Source organism: Solanum lycopersicum, chromosome 10, assembly GCF_036512215.1.
Source record: "Solanum lycopersicum chromosome 10, SLM_r2.1".
In the NCBI taxonomy this organism is placed as follows: domain Eukaryota; kingdom Viridiplantae; phylum Streptophyta; class Magnoliopsida; order Solanales; family Solanaceae; genus Solanum; species Solanum lycopersicum.
In genome coordinates this window covers 53,918,228-53,943,781 of record NC_090809.1, presented here as the reverse complement: position 1 = coordinate 53,943,781, position 25,554 = coordinate 53,918,228, and the positions used below count along the sequence as shown (strand labels likewise).

General features: G+C 38.2%; 2 protein-coding genes across 3 annotated transcripts; both read right to left on the bottom strand.

Annotated features, from left to right (window-relative positions):
• Positions 1 to 4,051: 4,051 nt before the first annotated feature.
• On the bottom strand, positions 4,052 to 5,606 carry LOC101256723 (photosynthetic NDH subunit of lumenal location 1, chloroplastic). 2 transcript variants are annotated; one of them, XM_004248637.5, is made up of 7 exons: positions 5,333 to 5,606; positions 5,154 to 5,240; positions 5,012 to 5,085; positions 4,809 to 4,931; positions 4,618 to 4,689; positions 4,435 to 4,531; positions 4,052 to 4,361 (listed from the first exon to the last, which is right to left on the bottom strand). In XM_004248637.5, the coding sequence occupies exons 1-7, from the start codon at positions 5,457 to 5,459 to the stop codon at positions 4,258 to 4,260; spliced, it is 684 nt and encodes a 227-aa protein (XP_004248685.1). In that variant the 5' UTR covers positions 5,460 to 5,606; the 3' UTR covers positions 4,052 to 4,257. The 2 variants fall into 2 exon arrangements, with proteins under 2 accessions (XP_004248685.1, XP_025883652.1); XM_026027867.2 differs by having other exon boundaries at positions 5,154 to 5,254; positions 5,333 to 5,582.
• Positions 5,607 to 9,758: 4,152 nt separating this feature from the next.
• LOC104649722 (uncharacterized) lies at positions 9,759 to 10,920 on the bottom strand. The gene is made up of 2 exons (XM_010329253.1): positions 10,501 to 10,920; positions 9,759 to 9,917 (listed from the first exon to the last, which is right to left on the bottom strand). The coding sequence occupies exons 1-2, from the start codon at positions 10,918 to 10,920 to the stop codon at positions 9,759 to 9,761; spliced, it is 579 nt and encodes a 192-aa protein (XP_010327555.1).
• Positions 10,921 to 25,554: the final 14,634 nt, after the last annotated feature.

Genomic DNA, 25,554 nt, shown 5'->3' with positions numbered 1-25,554 from the left:
TTTGTTCCTATTAGCTGGAGGAGCAATATTATGGAAGAGTGCGATGCAATATGTTATAGCGCATCCACTATGGAAGCTGAGTTTTTGGCATACTTTGAGGCCACAGTTCAGGCTAATTGGCTATGAAACTTTATTTCAGGACTTGGACTAGTCGACAGTATTTACAAGTTGCTGAAAATTTATTGTGATAATACTGCATCAGTCTTCTTATCTAAATATGATAAGTATTCTAAGAGTGTCAAACATATGGAATTGAAATACTTTTAAGTTAAGGAAGAAGTCCAAAAACATAAAGTGACAATTGAACATATTAACACCAAACTTATGATTGTTGATCCTTTGACGAAAGGATTACAGTCCAAAACATTTGTTTAACGTGTTAAAAGAATGAGTCTTATTAATAGCAATGAATGACTTCATGTAAAGATTATATTATGTTTATGAAATTGACACTTTGAGATCAACTATATATATGTTTCTATTATTACCTGTTTGCTCTTGTAGACGTTATGTTGAGAATGATGATGACATATTTTGCTTTAGATAAAGATATTTATTCTAAGCATTATGGTTGACCCATTATGTATTTGAAATATTGTGTTAGGCAATAAACTAATATTGTAGTGCATGGAAGGGACTATGCCAAATAAGGTGGTGTACAACTGCCATGACTCATATTAGTTGATTTACTTAATAACAACAAATAATGTTGAATATAGTATATGTGCACATTGTAATTGAAATGTTTATTAAATCATAAAGTAAATGATATTACGTGTGTCAAGTGGGGGAATGTTAGTTTTATGACTCACTCACACTAATATTATTTTGGTTTAATATTTAATTACTAACTAAATTCTGATTCTAATTGAATAAGTGGAGAAGTGGGGAAGTGGAGAAGTTACTTCAACTACTCATTAAGTCTTTCACTTTACCCATTACCTCTTCCAACTATTAATTATCTCCACTACTTACCATGATGGAAAGGTGAGAATGATGTTAAAACACACACTCTATTTAAAGGGTCCTCTCTCTGCCATAAATATAGTCTTATCCATCAAAGATACACATAAAGTATAAGGCAAGAGAGAGAAACAACTTCTAAAGAACCAAAAGAAAAGACTTCCGCTCAATCAAGTCAAGAATTAGAATGGCAGATTCGGGTATGTATTCTTGACCGAAATATTATAGTATTAAATATATGTGAAAATCATATAGTTCTACGATCCTAAATAATTGATAGGATTTCTAAATGTTAGATTGTTTATGTTTTCACAATTATTAAAAAAAATCATTTACAGTATCCAGCTCGTTGTTAGTACAATTCTGCATCATCTCAGCAACAAAGCTTGGTAAATTCTCATATTTTGAGGACAAGATCTATCCAACTCATGGTTAGTACCATTCTGTATCATCTCAGCAAAAAAGTTTGGTGAATTCTCGATCTTTTGAGGAAAGAGCTATACAACTCATGGTTAGTACAAATGTACAATTCTGTATCATCTCAACAACAAAGCTTGGTGAGTTCTCATCTTCCGAGGACATTTAATCTTTCAGTTTTAGACAATTAGAGTTGGTTGGGGGCTTGTTCCAACAACTCATCTTAGTAGAGACTTTCAAATAGTCATACAATAGTTTTAACTTTATGATTTGTTCAAACAAATTCTATTTTTACTATTCAATTGTTTTGGATTTATCTCAGTTTAGCTTCCACATCAGTTATCTTCAATTATTGATTATATGAATTTTAGTGTCATACCAGCCCATGGATTAGAATGGTGTCACTTGTGGCTCTAAGCACCACATGCTTTTTTTTGGCTGAAGTATAAAGTTTGACAACATTCTTTTCATTTCCTCTTAGGAATCTGTAAGTTCATTAATCTTGTGTAAAAATTCATGTGTTATGACTTAGAATTACTAGATCAAATTTCTTTCACTGTATGTTGTTTATAAAGATTAACATGTAACATGGGAATGCTAGTACTTTTATGATCTATGTATATCTACATTTTGTCCTGCTTTAGTCTTCTAAAGTTGATGCACACAATGAGTTATATCTAGAGCTATAAATGGTTACTTTTAATGTTAGAAGTGTTTAATAGTTCTTTGCAGTAATAAATAGTTTGAGTGTTTTTTTTTATCTAATTATCTAAGGGAATCGAGTGTATGACCTTAATGATCATTTTAGAAGTAGCACTTTACTAGGCTGATGGCTCAAAACAAGGTCGAAATTCATCCCTTCATTTTAGGAAAGGCACATTGTATGCTAGTAGGCTATCAGGCAGTTCAAGGAAGTGAAACTAAGACGGAAACTTCCCATTTTTTCACTTTTTAAGTAAGACCTTGTCCTCTTCCCTTTCGACATCAAGATAACTAATAAAGGCGGTGCTTCGAACATTTTTATCCCAGATATGGATCTAGGTGTATAGAGCTATATCGAGACTCTGTTTCAAAAGTTAGATACCGGCTATCATAAGAGGGAAAGATCACTCTTTCATACAATAGAGCAGTGTTCATCTAACTAAAATGAGATTTCCTGTCTTACAACGTCATTTTTCGTAGTAGTGAGGTTTTGTCCCACATGAGTTACTGTATAACTCGAGCACCTCGGGCAGTGTGTACATAAAGATATTGACATCTGGAGTGCCGGTCTTGAGTAAAGTTGGAGTCTTTATCACACTTATTTGATTTATGGCTCATGAATATGCATTTCATCTGAATGTTGTACCTGTTCAGGCTTTATTTGTTGTATTTAACTTATGAGTTCGCGATTTTTGAGTTTGCTAAACGAGTTGGGATTACGTGCCATCGCAACTTGGGCACATTGGATCATGATAGACTTCCTCCAGATTGGTGCTACGCAACTTGAATATGATTAAGCACCTAGGAATGCTAAAGAGATATCGCAGGATCATATGTTTTGACAAGGTTCAGGCAGCGGAGCTGATAATTAGACTGATACATTGCAAATTGAAGGTTGATTTTTTATATGGTCGTTCAACTAGTAGTCATTATCTCAAAAAGATTCTTTTTCTTCAACAAGAAAGGTGGCTTTCTGGGATAATAACTAATGGAGATAGTTCAACATATATGAATGACTATTGATTGCAGAGTATGCTTATTAAGGATTTGGTTCTCACAAGTAATATACCCAAATTGTCTAACTAGGATAAAAAAGCAAACTCGTCAAAATTTTGTGTGATTCTACAAGACGAGCTCAATCTTTGTTACAGTTCACAGAAGTTACTCTATTCTAAATCCTAGTTCACGCCTATATAAGGGTAAAAGTTACTTTATTCTAAAACCTAGTTCACGTTTATATAAGGGTAATATATTCCCTTGAAGAGGTATGTCAAATATGTCATAAACTCCTAGAATATTCACAAAGAGATCAAGACATCAAATATTGCCTTACAATCAAATATATCTCAAAGAGGTCCAAATTATCATATATTCGAGAAATATGTTACTAACCACCCTCGAATAACAGATTTAATTCAGAGAGAAAAATCAAGAGAACTTATACTCGCAAATACCAATGAAAAACTGTGTTTCATCATATTTTATAGGCATAATACATATATTGGACCCTAAACTTGACTTCAAATTTTGACTTTGACCTCCAACTTTAATAGTGCACAAATAGACACTTAAACTATCATACCATTAAATAAATAAACACACGATTTTTGGAGACAAAGAGAGTGAAATGCAAATGCTCCCACGTATATTAGTGAGCCACTCAATGACTGCCAACTAATTAAATATTTTATGCGTCCATTTTAGAATTTAAAAAAAATTTAAATGAATTTTGATTTGGAAATATAAAAAAATATATAAAAGGGATTCATTAATGGTGGAGTTGTTATTTCAGCATTTTTTTACCATTGTGGACCTCAAAAATTACTACTCCTAACTCGCACAAAATACATGCACATTACATGTTTGCCAGGTACGACTCGCGTGTTTATTTATTAAAGGGTTAGATAATTGAAGTGTTTGTTTGTTTACTATGAACGTTGGAGGTCAAAGTTAAAATTTGAAACCAAGATTAGATATGTATCATGCCGTACTTTATTTGTGCTTTATTTTCCATCACTTTAAAATTTGTCGTTAACACTTCACCGCTTCAACTACAAGGGGATTTCAGTTACTTATGGGATAGCCAGAAACATTCTTTGTACTGTAATTCAATAAACAAATTGCAAATCCTGTTTCATGGAACAAGACTCTATCATTGCAGCTCTTAGAACAATTCTAAATGTCCAACACCTGAAATGAATCAGCCACCACTTTAAGTTTGTTGCGGAATTTTCTCCATCGCCTTTCATTCGCTCCCACGATTAATGTGTAGTATCTCCCTGTACGAAATGTCTTAATACGAATGCAGAAAAATGTAATGTACAGTTAAAGGAAACAAACCAGATCACTTACCATTTGCAATTGCTATAGTAGCAAATGCTGCCCGCGAAAAATTTGGAGATGTCAATACATATTCAAAGGTGAAATAGTTTTTCCCATCCGTAGTTCTCTACATAATTTTGAACAAAAATATGGTGACTAATTGAAAAAGAGCTACGTATATTGTACAATCAAGAGAATAAGAAAGGATCATACCTCCTTCATTTCCATTATATTTGCCACCTGATTCGGTGCAGAGTAAACATGTTTTACCAGATCGGGCACAACCTTTAGGAAAGTAGAAATAAGTTGGTATGACGAAGAAAATACATGTCTTTTTTATATTTTTCTCCTCCTTGATAGCTTAATAAAAAACGGCTACATAGATGAATAGTACCGCGATTTACCTCTTGCATTGGCCCCAAATCATGGATATCTGTTTTATCAGTTGGTATAAAACTAAGTCTTACATTTTGCAGTTGTAGATACCTATCTTTAAATGCAGAATCATGACCTCTGAAATCGAATTCCTGTACATACATCCAAAGTCAAAATGAGAGTTTACTAATTTCTAAAAATTCATTTCTTAAAAAAAAAAGAAGCAACATACCCTCCAATCTGATGGATAGTAATACGAATAACCATCTCGTTTGTCAACAAAGATTTCATAGTTCTCCGGTACTCCTGCATACACGTCATTTAATTATAAAAAGTAAAAAGTTTAGAGAATAAAAATTATAGTAACAGAGTACCTTGAGCTAGAAGGGGAGTCGCGGGTAATAATAAACCCAACGAAAGAGCCCCTGCTCCTAATAGATATGACCTTCTCATCAAGCATCCTGAAACAGAGATACTAGTAGAATTTTACCACGGAGAAAATGGCGTAAATGCAAACATGACTTCATAATTGATCGATATGAAATTTTCTTACTCTGTTGATTAGGGGACGTGTTTTCTGATGCCGAACATGTAATAATGTTGTGTAAGCCATGCCTATTCAAATTGTTGGCTGCTGGTGATGGAAGCCCAAGATTCAATGAGAGTGAAGTAGCTGCCATTTTTGTGGACAAAAATCACTAGATTTTTGCTTAACATGTTTATTTTTTCTCCTAATACAATCACTTTTTTTTCCATCATTTTTTCTTGCTCAATAGGATAAGATGCAAATTAAATGTGAGGATGACCTTTCCTGCCAAGGTCCAAATGGGCTTTTATGTCTCTTTCAACTACAACTAAATGAGCTGTGCTTCATATGTGGGGCTAAAATTTGACTATATCCACATTGATAATTTTTACTAATTGTTCTTGCAAATTTTTCACAAGTTTACCATGTCATAAATATCTGTATGTAACAACAGCACAAACTTGAATCCTTGATGGATGAGGCGGATCTAATGTATTGATACCGAGTTTATCTGAACTCAGTACTTTTAATGCGAAATATAAATTTATGTGTAAAAATTCATCAAAATTGCAATAGATAGTAAATGTAAACTTATAACTTAAAAATTAATGGGTTGATCAATGCTAAAAACCTTAACAATTGACTTCGAAGAATTTAAGATAATGATACTTTAACAACTCGACCATATGAAATGTGATATCAAATGCACCCATGTTGATGTGGAAAAACCAAGCACAGGTTCTTTCAATCACTGTATAGCACAAGCTATTTGAAAGGAAATCCAACTGGCGATGCATCAATGATCAATTTACATCCTAGCGTGGAGGTATTCATCAACTGTGTAAATGCAACGCCAAATATAATTGAAGAATGATCAAAGGGTACCAGGGGTGGAGTACGCCATGTTAATGTACCTTGGATGATCCAAATCTCAGTGTATGCGTCTAAAGTTTCAATCCTGAAATACAATATACAGGAAAGGAAAAATAGCAAGCAAACAATAATATTTGTATTTGAATTAATACTAAGGTTACAATCTTTATAAAATATCTCAAAAAGATATTTAATCCCCTGATTCTTCTCTTCACAGATGTTATTGATTTGGCGGAATACTTGCGGCTCAACCCTTGGAGCGAAGACTTCTTTATATGCTGAAAAGCAATTATGTATTCCTGTGTATATGTATTTTTTTTTGTCCTTTTGGTCAGAAGAATACCTCTTTATATAGGCTTGAGTTAGGGCTTTAGGGTATTTTGGTCTGAGCAATTTTGATCCCTGGGCCTGAAGAACATGAGTTGGGCTCATCTTGTCAACTTAATGGAATGATCCAAATGATTTGGACTTGATTTAAGTCATACAATTTTGGCTTAGATATTAATTAGACTTTATCAACCAGTAATTTGACTTGGTCAACATATGGTGATTTAAGATTTAATCCAAATGTAATATGGATTTATCAATAAAACTTCAGTGTTTACAAATGCCCCTACTTTGAGGCTTGTTGAGGTGCTTGATTTGTCGAACTTGTAAAGACAAGCCTTGAAGTATTTGTGAAGCAAATGTTTTTTTTATCGTAGTTGATCTTTCACGAGACATTTGAAGCTTCATGAGAGATGACCATGTCGATATGTTAAGGTCAACATTTACCATAGTCTTTATTACAATATTTTCTAATTTGTAAGAGGTCATTTGAATTTCAGTTGTTTATCAACTCATTTTCAACTTGAAATGTTTCAAGCTGATGAGACTTATCGCATGACATTTCTTCATGGTGTGGTAATTTCATTTGGGTCATCAACTACGAAATGACCACCAATTCAATGAGCAAGGATTGCGTCTACAAGCTTGACTTGGTGATATAGACCTTGTGATTTCAACGCAATTTTTAGGCTTTTACTTGAATAGAATGCAAAGAATTCAAATTCTCATGACGCGAGTCTATTCTCATTCAGACATATTTATTCATGTAGTTTCTGAGAAAATTTTACCATAATTTGGTTTCTATGAGATTTCCATAGCTCGACTTCCTTGAAAAATTTTCATAATTTGATTCTTATGAAAACTTGCCATAATTTATTTTTTATGGAATTTCCATTACTCGACTTCTTTGGAAAATTTTCATAATTTGATCTTTATGAAAACTTGCCATTATTTGGTTTGTATGAAATTTCCATAATTTGATTCCAGTGCTGAATTTTCATAATATAATTCATATGAAAATTTACCATAATTTTCATACTTTATAGGAAATAAACTTTCCATCACTAGAATTTTCCATAACTTGTAGAAATACAATTTATGTACTTTGATTTCTATAAATTCACATGCTCTTAAAAGGATTGATTGTCAATTTGAGGCATACATAACTTAATTTTCGTCACCTTTTTTCAGCACAACACGCCTGCTGTAGAAAGTTCATAACTTGTAGAAATACTGAATTCACGATCCGTTTGATGTTACAGAAACTAGACTTAGACGGATACGACATCTCCGAAATTCAAAACCAAAAACCTTCAGAATTGGCGGCAATTGATTTTTGAAGTTTGCTATCAGATTTGTCTTTTTTTTATATCTCTATGCCGTTCCACCAAAGCATCTCTATCTTGGTGTAGGAGATTCTGAATGACAAGCGACTTGTTTCTATAGAAACTAGACATCAAAGTCTATAACATATCTGAAAAATAAAGGTAAAACTCTTCATGAATTGATGAAAATTAATTTTTGATGTTGGTCTTCAATTTTATTGTTATTGTTTGCAGATTTGTGGAGTCTGACCAACACGTTTGTATCTTGGCGTATGAGAGCTCGAATGGAAAGAGACTTGATTCTATAGAAAATAGACTCTTAAATCTTCATGAGTTTACTTCTCTACATCTTTACCGAAGAGCCGCATATTGATTGAGAATTTTTTTATCATCTACATGGAGAGGCAACATAAAACTCTTAAGACAATAGGATCATATTCATCATGACAAGCGCAAGAGCATATGCCATAATTTTCATCATGCCAATTTGAAGCTTCCTGCAATTGGCACCGTGAGATATATCATTCATCATGATGAGAGTATGAGCATATGCCATAATTTTCACCATGACGATTTGAAGCTTCATGCAATTGACACCTTGAGACACATCATTCATCATGATGAGTGCGATAATATATGCCATAATTTTCACCGCACCGATTCGAAGCTTCATGCAATAGGAAACATGAGACACATCATTCATCATGAAGAGCGTGAGAGCATATGTCATTATTTTTACCATACCGATTTGAAGCTTTGTGCATTTTGCACCGTGAGATACATCACTTTTCCTTTCTTTTTTTAAAGTTTACGATGGGCTGCAAAAAGTTTCAATGTCATATCCAGAAAAAAGGGAAGTGTAATCCATAATTGGCGAGGAACCACTTGATGCATCTTCGTTTGTAGTTTCAACTTTGATCACGAACCACACTTTGTGCCTCTTCTTTTACAATTGCAGCTCCAACGACGAACCACTCTTAGTACATCTTATTCTACAATAGCGGCTTTGATGACGAATCATATGTGGATCATTTTCTTATAAAGTTGTGGCTTTGATGACGAACCACACGTAATATATATATATATATATATATATATATATATATATAATTATTATTATTATTATTATTATTATTATTTTGCAGTTGCGGCTTTGACGAAGAACCACACTTGATATCTCTTCTTTTGTAGCTTCAACTTTGATCATGAACCACATTTGGTGCCTTTTTTTTGTAATTACGACTTTAGCGATGAACCAACACTTTGTAAATTTTCTTCTACAATTGTGGCGTCGCACATCTTTTTTTAGAGTTGTGGCTTTAATGAAGAATCACTCATGAAGTATTTTATTATTTAGTTGCAACTTAGACGACAACCCACACTTTACACTTCTTTGGAGGATCATGTAGAGAATTTCTTTAAGTCGTGCACGGATTATGATACTTTAAAATCATAAAAAAATGACTAACGAATCACATGAAAAGGCCCTCTTTGATGCGCAATGCCGTCCCTATGGTGCAAAGCTGGCACATGAAAAGTTAGATGGATCCATGGAGAAACTTCAAGCAACTCTAGCAGATGTGAAGGCAAATAATGTGATGTCTAACGATGAATTTGAGAGATTAACCAAGCTAGAAGAGGCGATCGAAAAGCCGCCAAGAAATCATAAGATTCAAACTCTTGAATTCAAACTTCTGATTGTTTCTTTCCATGAGCCCCCTTTCTTTATTAAAAAAAGACTACATATGCTAGCGTTCATATGAGGATTACAACAAAACTTAAGATTTTTTTCAGCTTTGCGCACATGTAGAAGAAAATTCATAGCATGAAGTAGGAGCATCGAAATAATGAGCTTCATTTTTTGTTGGAAAGATAACTTAGAGATCTTCAATATGTATAAAAATCATGTCCATGAGATTTATGGTTAATCACAAATCTATGTTCGAAGTTGAGTCAAAATCTGCGTGCTTGAATCTTTCGATATCTTCAGCTTTGCGCACATGTAGAAGAAAGTTCGTACATAGAGTAGGAGTATCGGAATAGTGAGCTTCTTTTTTTGTTGGAAGGATAACTTCGATATCTTCAATCTGTATAAAAATCAAATTCATAAGATTTACGATTTAATACAGATTTGTGTTCAAAGTTGGCACAAAATATGTGTGCTTGAATCTTCATTTAAAAGAATCAACATGATGTTCATATGGCAAAATTATATATTTTTTTCCTTCTTATGACTGAACATAGAGTAAAAATGCTCTAAGCTGCCTACGTACCTCAGTGAAGAGGATCAAGTCATAACGTAGTTTAGAAAGCGAGCTTTATTTTAAATTTTTAAAATATTTTTTCCTAACTTTTGCCTAGGCCGCCTCATTCGAGATTTTCAACCTATCGGACATTTTCTTTTGGGAATCGTACACAGTTCATACTCTTGTGTGCCAGGAGTATGAAACTGCTTCAAGGATAGTACTTCTTCAAGAATTTTCCATTGATAGGACCGATCCGCAAGTCGTCTGCATCAACAAGTTTGTAAGTTCCGCTTGAATAGATTTCTTGGATGAAGTATGGTCCATCCCATTTTGAGGTGAACTTAATTTTCAATTTATGAGATATGATAATTGGCCTTCTAACTGCAAGAAATTGATCACAAACTTGGAAGGACCTTAGGCGAACCTTTTTATTGAATGCACAAGAAAGATGAGCTTGATAAAATTCAAGACTTTGTTGAGATTCCAACCTATTCTCATCAAGAGCTTCTAAATCTTCAAGGCTCGGACGAGCATTATCTTCTTCAGTAAGTCCCTCTTTGATGGCAAGCCTTAATGACGGTAGTTGTCGTTCAAGTGGAAGGACTGCTTCAGTTCTAAAAATAAGAGAATAAGGAGTTGCTTGATTCGGCATGCGATGAGTCATTCGATATGCCCAAAGAGCTTCTCCCATTCTATCATGCCAATTTCTTTTAGATTTGGAGATGACCTTATTAAACAGATTGCACAGGGTCTTGTTAAATGCTTCAGCTAGACCATTTGCAGCAGCATAATACATTGAAGAATTACGTTGTTTGAAGCTAAAAAGGTCGCAAATCTTATCCATCAATTTATTGTCAAATGGATTTCCATTATATATTAGTATATAACTAGGAATGCCAACACGATAGATGATATTCACCTTCATGAAGTTTGCTACATTTTCCTTCTTTACTTTTTTAAGGGCTACTGCCTCAGCCCATTTTGAGAAATAATCTGTCGCATCAAGGATGTATAAGTGGCCGCAGAAGATCTTGACAGTGGTCCAACTACGTCTAGCCTCCAAGCATCAAATGACCAAGATGCAACAGTCGGATGTAATACATCAGGAGATTTGTACATAAAGTTTGCATAAAATTTGCATGCTTGACATCTTCGAGCATAATCCAAGCAATCTTTTACCATTGTTGGCCAATAATACCCCATTCTTTTTATATGAAAATGCAACTTTGTCCCAGATTGATGTGATCCACAAACTTCAGAATGTGCTTCTTTCATATCTTGATTTGCTTTTTCTTCATTCACATTTGGTGGTACTATCCATTTTTGGCAGATAGTGATTTGAGCTTGGTCGGGAAGAGTCAATGTTGAAGCCAAAGCAGCTAACACATCAACTTTCTTATTCTCCTATTCTTGGAACATATTGAAGATTTACATCTATAAGCCATCTAATAAAATTTTGTGCATAGTCATGATAAAGGCGCAATTCTGTCTTTTTGACTTCATAGCTATCTAACAATTGAATGGTCACTAATTTAGAGTCTCCAAAAACTTGTAATTGCAATTGCTTCATATCGACCGTCATTTCAAGCCCAAGTATTAAGGCTTGATATTCTGCAACATTATTGAAGCAACATTGTGTTAAGGTGAAGGAATATGGCAAGATCTCCTCTTGAGAAGTGATGAATATCACTCCAGCGACGACTCCTTCACGATGTGGGCCCCCATCAAAATACATATTCCAAGGCGGTTGAACTTCAACAAATTTTGCATCTTCATCAGGTAATTCATCATTGAGTTCCCAATCATCACGTATTGGGTGGTCTGCTAAGAAGTCTGTCAATGCTTGCCCTTTCACAGCCTTTTGAGGAACACACATAATTTCAAATTACTGAAACTGGAGATACCATCTTGCTAGTCGATCATTGAGGATGAGTTTCTACATCACAAATTTGATGGGATTTGCTTTATAAATAAGACAGACGACGTGAGCTTGAAAGTAGTGTTTCATATTTTGAATTGAGAAGACCAAGGACAAACATAGCTTTTTTATTGGCGTGTACTTTAACTCATTTGGTGTCATCATCCTACTTAGGTAGTAAAGGGAATTTTCTTTCCCTTCCCCATTCTCTTGGGCTAAGAGTGCTCCCACTGATCTTTGTTGAGCTGATATGTAAAGTATCAATGTCTTTCCAGGAACAGAAGCTGCTAAAACTGGTGGTTTGGTAAAGTAAGACTTGATGCTCTCAAAGGCATTACTACAAGTTTGGCCCCATTAAAAAAGAGTGCCCTTTTTCATATGACGACTGAATGGTTGGCAATTTCTTGCTAGATTCGAGATGAATCTCCTAAGATATGCTAGCTTCCCCTGCAAACTCTTCAATTCATGGATATTTCTTGGCTCGACTATCTTCAAAATTACATCTATTTTTTCTTGATCAATTTTGATTCCTCGATATCATGTAATAAAGCCAAAGAATTTTCCAAATGTAACTGATATACCGTGGTTTCACGATATTATTAATTCTTTTTCCTTAAAGTTTAGTGTGTCCAAAAGCCTTTTTGTGCTAATTTTTATATAAGTTTCTCTTTATTTGCAAGAAATCTGTCCAAAGATGAATGCGGAGATTTTGAGCGAAGAAATGCAGAAGAGACCACCTATGGAGATTGTGACGGTCCGTCATGCTTGTGACGGTCTGTCATGCTTGTGACGGTCCATAAGGTGGCAGCGTAGTGCAGCTGCTGAAGGAAGATGGGGAAGTCTAACCAAGTGTGGGGTTACAGAGTCCATGACGGTCCGTCGTGTCTATGACGATCCGTCCTGCAGGTTCGTCATGAAGTTCAAAGCAGTAGTCCAGTACCCATATTCCAAGAGTTTAAAATGTTTTGAAACGAAGACCCTCGACGGACCGTTGTGCCTGTAACGATCCTTCATACTTACCGTTGAGGGTAATGAAGAGAGCAACAGAAGAAACTGAACAAGTATGGGACGACAGATTCCATGACGGTCCGTCGTGACCATGACGATCTATCGCGAGGTCCGTCGATCCAACCGCGTTTTGACAAATTTCCAGCAAATAGAGTCCTTGTTTAATTAGTTTTTTTTCTATAAATAGTTCGAAAAACCTCATTTTTGAGGTTAGACACTATATTATTAGTTAAACTCTAGATTATTTGGTTAGGCTTTTGATTATCATTAGACTTTTTGTGAGATTCTTGATTACTTTGAGATTCTTGCAAGTGATTGTTTGTGATTTTTGTTGATTAATCAAGCAAACTTTTGGGTTTTACTCTTTCTCATTGAAGTAAGTACATGAATTCTTATATAATATATTTGGATATTGTGATTATGACTATGGGTAACTAAACTCCATAACTAGGGTTGTGAGAACCATAGACAAATAATGAGGTAAAACCTAACTAAAATAACAATTATAGAACAGTATCTTGCATGTATTAATAATTCTTTCGCTTAGAAGTCTTTTTAACGGATGACCAACGTTAGAACTCGCCTTAATTCTACTTGCCAGACCAAGGAGGTAGATAATAGGAAAAGAATTATCAACATAGATTTAGTGTATACTATCTAATAGGCTAGTATTGATTGGTACGAGGTAATAACTTAGTCAAATATCGAATACGACGCTTAATATAAGCTAAAGATAAGGGTTAGGATAGAAACACATGTAGCTGGACCAAGGTGCGCATTGAAACTTTCTAGATGCCGGACCAAGGATTTAGAAATATATATCTTATCACTTTGCATGCAAGATGCTAGGAAAGAATTGTTATAGTAAGAATTATCAAGTTATGAACCTGTGGGGAACACATAAACCCTAGTTACTTTGATTGATTGATTAAACTCCAACATTAGAAGGTGTTAAGTGTCTCTTTCAATTTCGTTATTTACTTTCATTCATTTAGAAATAGAAACCCTCCTTTTTATTGTTTTTGCTTTCCAAGGAAGTAATTGATCAAACAATAGTAACAATAGGTTAAAGTTAAGTCTAAACTATTTTCCTTGTGGGAACGATCCCAACCTTACTATTTGGGTTATTTACTTGACACGACCTCTAAACTTCTTATTTGAGAAGTAAGTTTGAGCATATCAAATGTTGGTGCCGCTGCCGGGGTAAGTAGCTTTTAGATTAACTTAAACCTATTACTATAATTTAGTTGATATTTTCTTGATTTTACTTTGTTTTATTGTTTTTGATTTATGCAGAACCAACCTCCTTGTATGACAAATACATGGAGAGGAAGAGAACCCTTGTTTCCCTACGATCACGAATTAGAGCGTACACTACGCAACATGAGTCGAAACTTGGGAATCAATGATGATGATCCAAAACAGAACATCCCATCTCCGGTTGATGTTGATGGTCAGTTGTTACCCGATGCTCCGGGGGAACACCAATAGAGAGGAAAAAATCCCGCTTCACGGCCCCAAGCATACTACAGAGGCTATGACAACATAGCAGACTCTGATGGGCCACTTGTCTTGCCTCCTTTACCACCAGGCCATACTTTTGTGGTAACTAGTAGCCTGATGCAAATGCTTACTGCCCGAGGTTTGTTTTCAGGGCTACCTTATGAGGATCCACATGCCCATATAGCTAAGGTAAGGGTAGTGTGTAAAAGTTGTGTAGGGAGGCCTGACTTAGACTTAGATATAATAGGGCTTAGAGTGTTTCCTCTCTCATTGAAGAGTGAGGCTGCTATATGGTTCAATGAGCTCCCTTACAACTCAATTTTCACTTGGGACCAACTAAGGGATGTTTTCTTAGCACACTACTATCCGGTCTCCAAGAGACTAAACCACAAAGATAGAGTGAATACCTTTGTGGCACTACCAGGAGAGTCAGTTAGTAGTTCTTGGTATAGATTCACCTCGTTCTTGAGAAGTGTCCCAAATCACCGCATAGATGATGAGTCACTGAAGGAATAATTCTATCAGGGACAGGATGATAATAATAAAGAGGTGTTGGACACTATAGAAGGTGGATCTTATAGGGAGTGCCTTTATGTTGAGATTGCTGAAAAATTAGAGAAAATCTCCCGGAATAATAAAGCTTGGAGTACTAGGAAGTCAGATACCGGAAGAAATACCTTCGCAGTACATTCCACTCACAACCCAGCCACAGATGAGATTCGTGAAGAAATGGCTCAGATGAGAACTGAGCTTGGGTTGGTAATAAAACATGTCACTGGGGTGCAGAAAAGATAAATGCAATCAACTACTTGTCGAAACCACCTCCACCTAATGATCAATGCTATTATGCGGAGGACACCTATGCAGAAAATGAGCAGACAGGGGGTTTCTGACCGAGCGCCCAAGGCTCAAATCAGGATAATTGGCGCCAGGGTCAAGGGAACCAAGGTCAAATCTATGGTAACTATAACCGTAAGGGTCATTATGTCCGAGATGGAAACTACAACCGCGACAACAACTTCAACAGGGGTAACTACAGTAACAGAAATGATAGGAATGGGCCCTATGTCCCTCCTCAAAATCGTAAAGTTACTCCTAGGGATGGTGGAGATAGTATGTCGCGAGTTGAGGATATGTTGCACAAAATGATGAGGAGGTTCGATGCTAGTGATGAGCACATTAAAGAGTTAAGGTGTGATTTATCAAGTATTGGGAAAAAAGTTGATACACATGCAATATCGATTAAGAAGATCGAGTTGCAAATAATCCAATTATCTGCGACAGTGAACACACGGCAATCGGGCACTCTTCCTAGCAACACTGTCCAAAATCCAAAAAATGATGCGCACTGTATGACAATCACTACTCGAGGTGGTAAGCAAACCATTGACCCACCTATGCCGTCTAATGAGGAAAATGTGAGAAAGGATGATGATAAGGTGGTAAAGGGTAGATGTGAAGCAGAAGAGAACAATGGAAAAGATGCAGAAGTCTCTATGAAGGTAATTCCCATGCCTAGACCACCACCACCCTTCCCTCAGAGATTAGTGAAAAAGACCGAGGATGGTAAATATCGGCGTTTTACAACAATGCTGAAGCAGCTTTCTATCAATGTCCCTTCGGTAGAAACTCTAGAACAAATGCCCGATTATGCCAAGTTTATGAAAGATCTGGTCACAAACAAAAGATCGGTCACTTTCAAGGATGATGATAGACTGCAGATTGTAGTGCTATTGCTACAAGATCCCTCGTACAAAAGAAAGAAGATCCGGGTGCGTTCACTATTTCTTGTACAGTTGGGTCATTACATTTTGCAAAAGCATTATGTGATGTGGGGGCAAGCATAAATCTCATGCCCCTCTCGATTTACAAGAAGTTGGGTTTAGGTGATCCAAAACTCACTGCGATGCGGCTATTGATGGCTTATCGGACAGTGAAAAGGCCTATAGGGATACTCCATGATGTGCTAGTAAAAGTGGAGTCATTCATATTTCCGGCTGATTTTGTTATTCTTGATTGTGAAGTCGATTTTGAAGTGCCTATTATTGTTGGGAGGCCATTCCTTGCTACAGGTAGAGCCTTAGTTGATATGGAAAAGGGACAGATGAAATTTCGGTTGAACAATGAAGAAGCGACCTTCAACATTTGTAGGACCATGAGACAGAGTGGTGAGCTCCAATCGGTATCCTCCATATCCCACAAAGAAAAGATGAAGAAGAAAAATGAACAAAAAGTTAAAAACAAGAGTTTATGGTTGGGGATTTAGTGCTTTTAGACAGTTCTGGGTCGCCTTGTCTTCCGGGCAAGCTCAAGTCCAAATGGACTGGCCCTTACTTGATTACCCAAGTATTCCCTCATGGAGCAGTTGAGTTAAAAGCCAAGGAGGGAGTGCGGTTTAAGGTGAATAGAGAACGAATAAAACTCTATTTTAGGCATAATGCATCGGGGAATGAAGTGATAGAGGCATACCATCTTGATGAAGTCTGAGTAATCAAGTGTCCCCAGTCGTGCCGCGACATTAAATTAGGCGCTTGTTGGGAGGCAACCCAATACTTATAGTCTCTTTAGTAATGGTAGCATTTTTCTACTAATGGGTTTTAAATTTACAGGCATATCACCGTGAAATTCTACAGAAAATTACTCTGCAGCATTCACCGACGGATACAGTGATGGACCGTTGCGCCTGCGACGGACCGTCGCATGAATCCATCATGCCAGGTACGTCTTTCTGTTATTTTCAAACTAGGGCACACACGACAGAACCAACGATGGATCGTCACAACTGAGACGGACCGTCGTCGTGGAATCATCGCGTCATTAATGAGGCGTACCCGACCCGACCCAGCTGGAGTTTTTTTTTTACAAAATCTTACATTTTAAACTCCCCAACCCCTCATTTCACCCCCATTCCTTCACTACTCTTCCTATTTCCCTCTCTTTTCAACTTTCAAAATCTCTCCCTCTTCTACCGATCATTGTTCCCCCAAAATTCTCCGAAGCCCTAAAAGTTATCATCTACTAGTTGGAGTTGCTGCTGTGGGTGTCTTCTTGATCACCAAGTACTTTTCCATCTTGTTTTTCTCCAATTCTCAGGTATGTGTCTCTAATTTCTACTCATTTATCTTGCATTTTTGTTTATCAATTAGTATTATCCTAGTTCTTCTTGATATGATTATTTCTTTCATATAAAATTCTGTCCAACCTAGGTTAAAAAAATCTTCGAAATATGTGTGTTTGCATTGCTAGTTTACTAGGTATTTGTTTTTGAAAAATGTAGGTCCAACACACTACAACATTTGGGTCATCGGGGATTAAAGGGTACCCTCAGTTCTGTCACTGATTCACAGAAAGAGACCCCCATGACGGACCGTCGTACCCACAACAAACCGTCATATGGCCCGTTCTAAAAGCCTTAACACCGCACTGTCCAATTTTATGCAAGTGTCCTCAAACGGACATATGCGATGGACCGTCATACCTACGATGGTTCGTCCTGCACAACCGTTCTGGTTGTCAGAGACCCTGTTTCTAAGGTTATCTCACTTTTTCCTAGTGTCCTCCAACGGACACATGTGACGGACCTTCGTCGTTACGACGGTCCGTCCTGCACAACCGTTCTGGTTGTCAGAGACCCTATTTCTAAGGGTCTCTCACCATTTTTCCAGGAGTCCTCAAATGGATAAGTATGATGGACCATCATACCCACGACGGTCCGTCCTGCATGACCGTTATGATGGTCATATACCCCTCTCCTAAGGGTCTCCATATTTTTTTCAAGTGTCCTCTGACGGACACCTACGACGGACCGTCATACCTGTGACAGTCCGTTCTGCACATACCGGCATACTTGTTAGAGACTCTCCTTCAGGGTTCTCCATATACGCAAAGTCTAAGTAAGACACGATGGACCGCATGACGGTCCGTCATAGTCACGGCGGGCCGTCACCTGGCCCGTCGTGTGTCACTGTTACTATAGAAATGTCATTTTATTTTAATTTTTTGTGTGGTTTTGCTTGTCTTGTTTGCTACGTCTCGTACTAATATTGATCATTTACAGGTACTATTTACTATGTCACCTATAAAAGATCGAGTCTATGCACGCGGGTGATCGAAGTCTGTCGCCCCGTCTGCCCGCCTGGTCATTGGCTCTCATGATGAGCGTGACCCCGAGTACATTCCCCCAGGCACTTCCACCTCTTCCCGTGCTGCACGTGCTTCCAAAGCCACACCCAAAAAGGTGGCATCCTGCGTAGTCACTGCCTCCCAGTCGGATGAGGAGCGCACACTGACCGGTACACCTTCTAGTTCAGCCACCAATGAAGAAGGAGCGTCTGGCTCCATAGGAGTTTCGTGGTCGGAGGAAGCCTCCGGCTCTACTGAGGTTCCTGTACCTGCCACCGCTGCATCGTCGGCCTCGTCTGATGAGGCTGACAGTTCGGAATCCACACCCAGTTCACCAGCTCAGGCTCTCACCCCGGCTACTGACCAGCCCAATCGGTGGTGTGTCGACGGGCAATTTCAAGTCTACTATGACGCAAAGTTCCTAAATGACAAAGGAGTTATGACTCGAACACTCACATTGGAGCGGAGGGTCCTTACAGGGAGTCTCCCGACAATGCCTGAGATCCACAATCTCTTCACCAGACATCGACTGGAGTGGACAACACGTCCGTTGGGACGTTATAGTGAAGAGCTGGTCCGAGAGTTCTATGCATCCTACGTAGCGACTCTCCGATCGCATATTGATAGGTGGGCTGCCCCCACCAAACAGGCCTTAATGGAGCAGGCAGGTCCGAGTATGGGGCGTTCAGGTCGATATTTCCCTGCATGCCATCCGCCGATTTCTATACGGTGAGGGTGTTGATGCTAATCAGACCCCTCTCACTACCGAGTTTGACTACCGATGGCAGATTGTTCAAGAGGGCCAATTCATGCATGAGCCATCACTGAGAGAGACCACCAAGAGGTGGATGGCCCTGCACTTGTCCGTTGATGAAGAGGGTGCCGACTGGGTGACCGAGCCAAAGGAGGCCATCAAGAAGGCCAACCTGACTTTCATGGAAAAGTTTTTGATGTTGATTGTCCGACACTGTCTTTCCCCCACAGCCGCCGATAATATCGTCACATGGGATTGAGCAGTACTGATGGCGGCAATGATAGCCGGGTTCGAGGTGGATTTCACGTGGCTTCCACAGGCAATCATGCACGAAAGGGCTTTTAAGGTCATAACTACTTACCCTTCCCGTGCATGATCTTTTCTCTCTGCAGGTCCGCAGGTGTGCCTATATGGCACGTTGATCAGCTCAAGATCCTTGTTGATGTCGGCCTCATCAATGATGAGGCCAATGAGTTGGCTCCACGCAGAGGGCCCCGTCCAGAGCTGCCCCCACTTGCTGACGATCTAGATGATACGGTAGCCCAGGCCCGCACGGCTACACAGGCGTCGTCCACTGATACTACCCCGATCGAGTCTATCCCGGGTAGTAGCACTGCCCCGAGCTCCTCTCGCACAGCCCCTCTACCCGCGCTGGTCTCAGTTGCTAGGGTCCAAAAATTAGAGGCGCAAAAGGCTACACTTCTGCATCATATCCAACCGTGGATGCAGAGGTCTATTACCGAGGCAGAAGAGCGCTTGGAGCGGAAAATGGTTCAACATACAGAGCGGGAGATCGTTGAAGTTCACCAGCGCTTGGACGCTTTTGAGTTGCGGGTGTTAGCCCGGCCACCATCTCCGGTGGATGTGTCGACAATCTTCGCACAAATATTGACACGATCTTAGAGGCTAGGGTGCCTGAGTCTGAGGCCTCTTCTGTTGAGCCTGCTGAAGACACAGTGTTGGCAGCCCTATTCGCCACCTCAGAGATTCCACCACCTCCCCCTAGATAGCATGCCAAGAGGCGTAGGGGTCGAGCGGAGGATGAGGCACGAGCACGGAAGAAGGAGCGCAGTGAGATGGAGCCTGCGAGGAGAGCCTCGCTTGCTGAGGAGGAGGCGCACCTGATGAGAGTAGGAGAGTTAGAGGCTCGGGCGTCTAGCTCCCGAACTGTGGAGATAGAGGGAGGCACTGCTGATAGTGTTGTTGTTGCTGAGGACACCACTGAGGGTGTCCAGATTACAGAGGAAGTGGGTTCCAGGGAACCGGACCCACCAGCTTGCTAATCGTCGGCGCTTTGCGCCTCAAGTTTGCTTCACCTACCACTCTAGTATTTCAACTTTTTATGCATTGGGGACAATTGCATGACTTTTTGTTGGTGGTGGGGTAAATGGAAAGTGAGTGCTAGGGTGAAGTCTGAGTAGCCCAATTCACTATCCTCTTTTGGGGTTTTCTTGCCTGTGTTCTTTTTCCCCCAAGAGACTGATTACTTTTTTTGTTGAACCGTCATGTCTATATCTTTTGTACATACTTTTTTGTTGAACCGTCATGTCTATATCTTTTGTACATAGTTTAATTCTGGAGCATGATGGCTAAAATGATATCCTTATAAAATGGAAAATGTTGCATGACTAGGCATAGAAATTGATAAATTTGTGGCTCTAAGCATGACATAGAGGTACACCACTACAGTACCATAAGTCTAAAATTCGAACTAGTTGTCTGATAATCTGGTAGAGTGATGAGATGTCAAGTGAGTGTGAGGAAGATTTAAATAGTCCACTATTTGTACTGAGCTAGAATTTGCCTGGTTAGTCCTGCTAAAAGTAAGCTGTAATAGACAACTAGGAAAGGATCATAGGCCCTTATTCAATATAGCCCATCTTTAGCCTAAATAAAAGAAAACCAAATGAAATTTATCCTTCTTTGATCCAAATGATCTGAGCTTAAATTAGACCTTTCTTTTTCAATCCAACTGATCTCTTCTGGGAATAATGTGTTGGCCCTGGTCCCTCCTTGGACATGTGCAACTCAGCTTATGCCAAACACATAAGTTGAGGGTGGCTAATGCAGTAAACAACCTTCGTTATGGCCCTGACCCTACTTTGGGTATTGTATACTTTGACTCATGGCAAAGCCATGAGTTGAGGGTGGCTATTATGAGGAATGCTCTGGAAAGTGGGGTTGAAAGAACAAAGAGAGATAAAGAACAAAAGTAAAGTGAATCAAGAATTGTTGAAAGAAAAGTAAAGAAAAGGAAAATATACAAGAAATACAAGCAAGAAAAGAAGAGAGTCACTTACACAAATGAAGAAAGAAGAGAAAATAGCAAGGTTAAAGAATATGAGAAACTGGGCGAGATAAAATGATAGAAAATGGTATGTTTAGCCGATATGTCAAGGAGGACAAAAAGTCACTAAAGTATACCTAAATATACCTTACCTGACCTTGAGCCTATGGTACAAGCTAAGAAAGTCCTATCGTGATCCTAAGGGTTGTATAGCGAACTTAAGGCAGTGAAAATAAGGGCAAGCTTATGGCAATAGGTATGAATGAGTGTGAATTTGTTCTGAGAGCGATTGTTGAAAAGTAATCCTTATACTCAAACTAAAATCATTGTGTGAAAAATGAGGATTTTGTTTTAAAGTGAGGACACTAGTTGCAATACCTGAATTGTTAGCACCTCGGTGATAAATTGAAGAAGATAGGTGTTAGTGCATGGTGAGTCTGTGTCATGCTCTGATCCCACATAATTCAAGCCTAATAGTGATAGCATGTATAAATATGATGAGATTAATCGGAATTGATAGCCAAATGATTGCAAAGGATAAAACATGGATACTATTGTACAATGATTTTGTATTGAGTCATAGTGTGTCGCTTGAGGACAAACAACTAATTTAAGTTGAGGGTGTTGATATACCATGGTTTCACGGTATTATTAATACTTTTTCCTTAAAATTTAGTGTGTCCAAAAGCCTTTTTGTGCTAATTTTTATATCAGTCTCTTTGTTTGCACGAAATCTGTCCAAAGATGAATGCGGAGATTTTGAGCAAAGAAATGCAGAAGAGACCACTTACGGAGCTTGTGATGGTCCGTCAGGCTTGTGAAGGTCCATCGGTGGCAGCGTAGTGCAACTGCTGAAGGAAGATGGGGAAGTCTGACCATGTGTGAGGTTACGGAGTCCATGACGGTCCGTCGTGTCTATGACGGTCCGTCCTGCAGGTTCGTCATGAAGTCCATAGAAGTAGTCCAGTACCCATATTCCAAGAGTTTAAAGTGTTTTGAAACGAAGACCCTTGACGGATCGTTATGCCTGTGACGGTCCGTCATACTTGCCGTCGAGGGTAATGAAGAGAGCACCAGAAGAAATTGAACAAGTATGGGACGACGGAGTCCATGACGGTCCGTCGTGACCACGAAGATCCGTCGCGAGGTCCGTCGACCCAGCCGCGTTTTGACAGATTTCCAAGAAATAGAGTCCTTGTTTAACTAGGTTTTTATTTCCTATAAATAGTTCGAAAAACCTCATTTTTGAGGTTAGACACTGTATTATTAGTTAAACTCTGGATTATATGGTTAGGCTTTTGATTATCATTAGAATTTTTGTGATATTCTTGATTGCTTTGAGATTCTTGCAAGTGATTGTTGGTGATTTTTGTTCATTAATCAAGCAAACTTTTGGATTTTACTCTTTCTCATTTAAGTAAGTACATGAATTCTTATATAATATATTTGGATATTGTGATTATGACTATGGGTAACTAAACTCCATAACTAGGGTTGTGGGAACCATAGAAAAATAATGAGGTAAAACCTAACTAAAATAACAATTCTAGAACAGTGTCTTACATGTATTAACAATTCTTTTGCTTAGAAGTCTTTTTAACGGATGGCCAACGTTAAAACTCGCCTTAATGCTAATTGCCGGACAAAGGAGGTAGACAATAGGAAAAGAATTATCAACATAGGTTTAGAGTATACTATCTAATAGGCTAGTATTGATTGGTACGAGGTAATAACTTAGTCAAATATCGAATACGACGCTTAATATGAGGTAAAGATAAGGGTTAGGATAGCAACACACGTAGCCGGACCAAGGTGTGGAGTGAAATTTTCTAGATGCCGGACCAAGGATTTAGAAATACAGAACTTATCACTTTGCATGCAAGATGCAAGGAAAAAATTGTTATAGTTAGAATTATCAAGTTATGAACCTGTGGGGAACACGTAAACCCTAGTTACTTTAGTTAATTGATTAAACTCCAACATTCGAAGGTGTTAAGTGTCTCTTTCAATTTCGTTATTTACTTTCATTCATTCAGAAATATAAACCCCCCTTTTTATTGTTTTTGCTTTCCAAGGAAGTAATTGACCGAACAATAGTAATAATAGGTTAAAGTTAAGTCTAAACTATTTTCCTCGTGGGAACGATCCCAACCTCACTAGTTGGGTTATTTACTTGACACGACCGCTTAACTTCTTATTTAAGAAGTAAGTTTGATTGTATAAGTAACTCCAAATGCACATTTCAAAGGATTCATTCTAAGTTTATACCTTCGTAGTAGATCAAACACCATCCTAAAGTCTTGCAACTAATCACACTTTTTCCTTGATTTCACTACTAAATCATCAACATAACATTCAACGTTTTAATGAAAAATGTTATCAAAGATATTCTGCATAGCTCTTTGGTATGTGTCTATCGCATTCTTCAAATCAAAAGGCATTACTTTGTAGCAATAAATGCCTTTAGGAGTGCGGAATGCAGTCAACTCTCATCCTTTGGTGACATGCGGATCTGGTTGTAGCCAGATGAACCATCCATAAAATACATCGCCTCATACCCAGTAGTGGCATCAATCATAAGCTCAGGAAGTGGGAATTCATCTTTTGGACATGCATAATTGAGATCCCTAAAGTCAACTCAAATTCGCCCATTCTTCTTCCTCACCGGTTGAAACCCATGTGGGGTACTTAACTTCAATGATAAATCCATTCTCAATAAGCTTGTTAACTTCAGTATTGATCACGGGGTCCAATTCAGGCCTAAAATGTCGTTAAGATTGCTTAATGGGACGTGCACCGCTTTTTACAGCAAGATGATGACTGCTACTTTCTGGTCTAATACAGGCTTTTCTTTGTAAATCCAAGCAAATACATCTTTATACTCTTGACATAGGCCCTTTCCTCATCACTTGCTCGTGAATCATTCACATAAGTGAGTTTTGGATCTTCATCAGTTCCAAGGTTGATTTCTTTCAATACATCAACGGTCACCTTTACTCCTTCTTCAAGTTTGGGTGGTGCGTATTTAGCATCTTCATCTTCTTGAGGTTCTCTATCGTTGAAAGATATATGGTAACACTATGAAAAATTCTCTAGCCTTCCTGCAATTTTAATTGGAGAAAAAGTATGTCTGTCATCTTGTGTAGTGACTTGATATGAAGAGACAACACTTTCTTCATCTTCCTTAGGTTGATTAGTGTAGACCACAATATTCAACTTTTCCTTTAGTACTTCTCCACAAGAGACCACAATGTTCGTATGTCGCCTCATTCTAGAAGGAATTAGACTTTGAAAGTCTTTAGGAGCATTTTAAGATTCGGGTAAAGCAGATGCTAGCATACCCTTTTTATTTCTCAAAACCTTGTTTTTCTTTCTCAATGGACCTAACCTCTCAAATACAGAAATCCTTTGCGTTAAGCTTCCAAGTCCATCGAAGATACAAGGCCTCTTGTTAGAATTAGCAGACTCATCTTCCGCAGTTATGTAGTTGTTGTTCACCTTTTTTATGGAGATGCGGATAGATGGAGGCTTTTTGTAGACCACCCCTTCACGTTGTTGCCTCATAACAGGTTTTAATGGAAGATTCCCTAATTTTAATGGTTCATTTGGATTGAATCTAGCTTTTGCTAGCAGCCTGTAAGCATTAGGAACAAAATCTTCTTCTGTGCGCTTCATTGGGAGTATTTCATATTCGGGTGACTTAGGGGCCATAAATTTTCCGTGAAGTAATGACTCAGGAGCCATAGACTTCCCATGTAATTTTGTGGATGACTTCATCATATCAATTCACCTTACAAGAAGGTTCAAACCTTTCAGCACATTTTCTCCCAAATCGAGAGAGTATCCCTTGTCATCCTTTGCCTTTGCGACATAATGAAGAATGGAT

Coding starts and splice junctions, on each gene's coding strand:
- LOC104649722 (XM_010329253.1), bottom strand. CDS start 10,920: ATGGATAAGATTTGCGACCTTTTTAGCTTCAAACAACGTAATTCTTCA. Junction 9,918..10,500: donor CTTGTGCATTCAATAAAAAG/GTTCGCCTAAGG, acceptor ATTTTTATACAG/ATTGAAGATATCGAAGTTAT.
- LOC101256723 (XM_004248637.5), bottom strand. CDS start 5,459: ATGGCAGCTACTTCACTCTCATTGAATCTTGGGCTTCCATCACCAGCA. Junction 4,932..5,011: donor ACTATCCATCAGATTGGAGG/GTATGTTGCTTC, acceptor ATGTATGTACAG/GAATTCGATTTCAGAGGTCA. Junction 4,362..4,434: donor TACTATAGCAATTGCAAATG/GTAAGTGATCTG, acceptor CATTTCGTACAG/GGAGATACTACACATTAATC.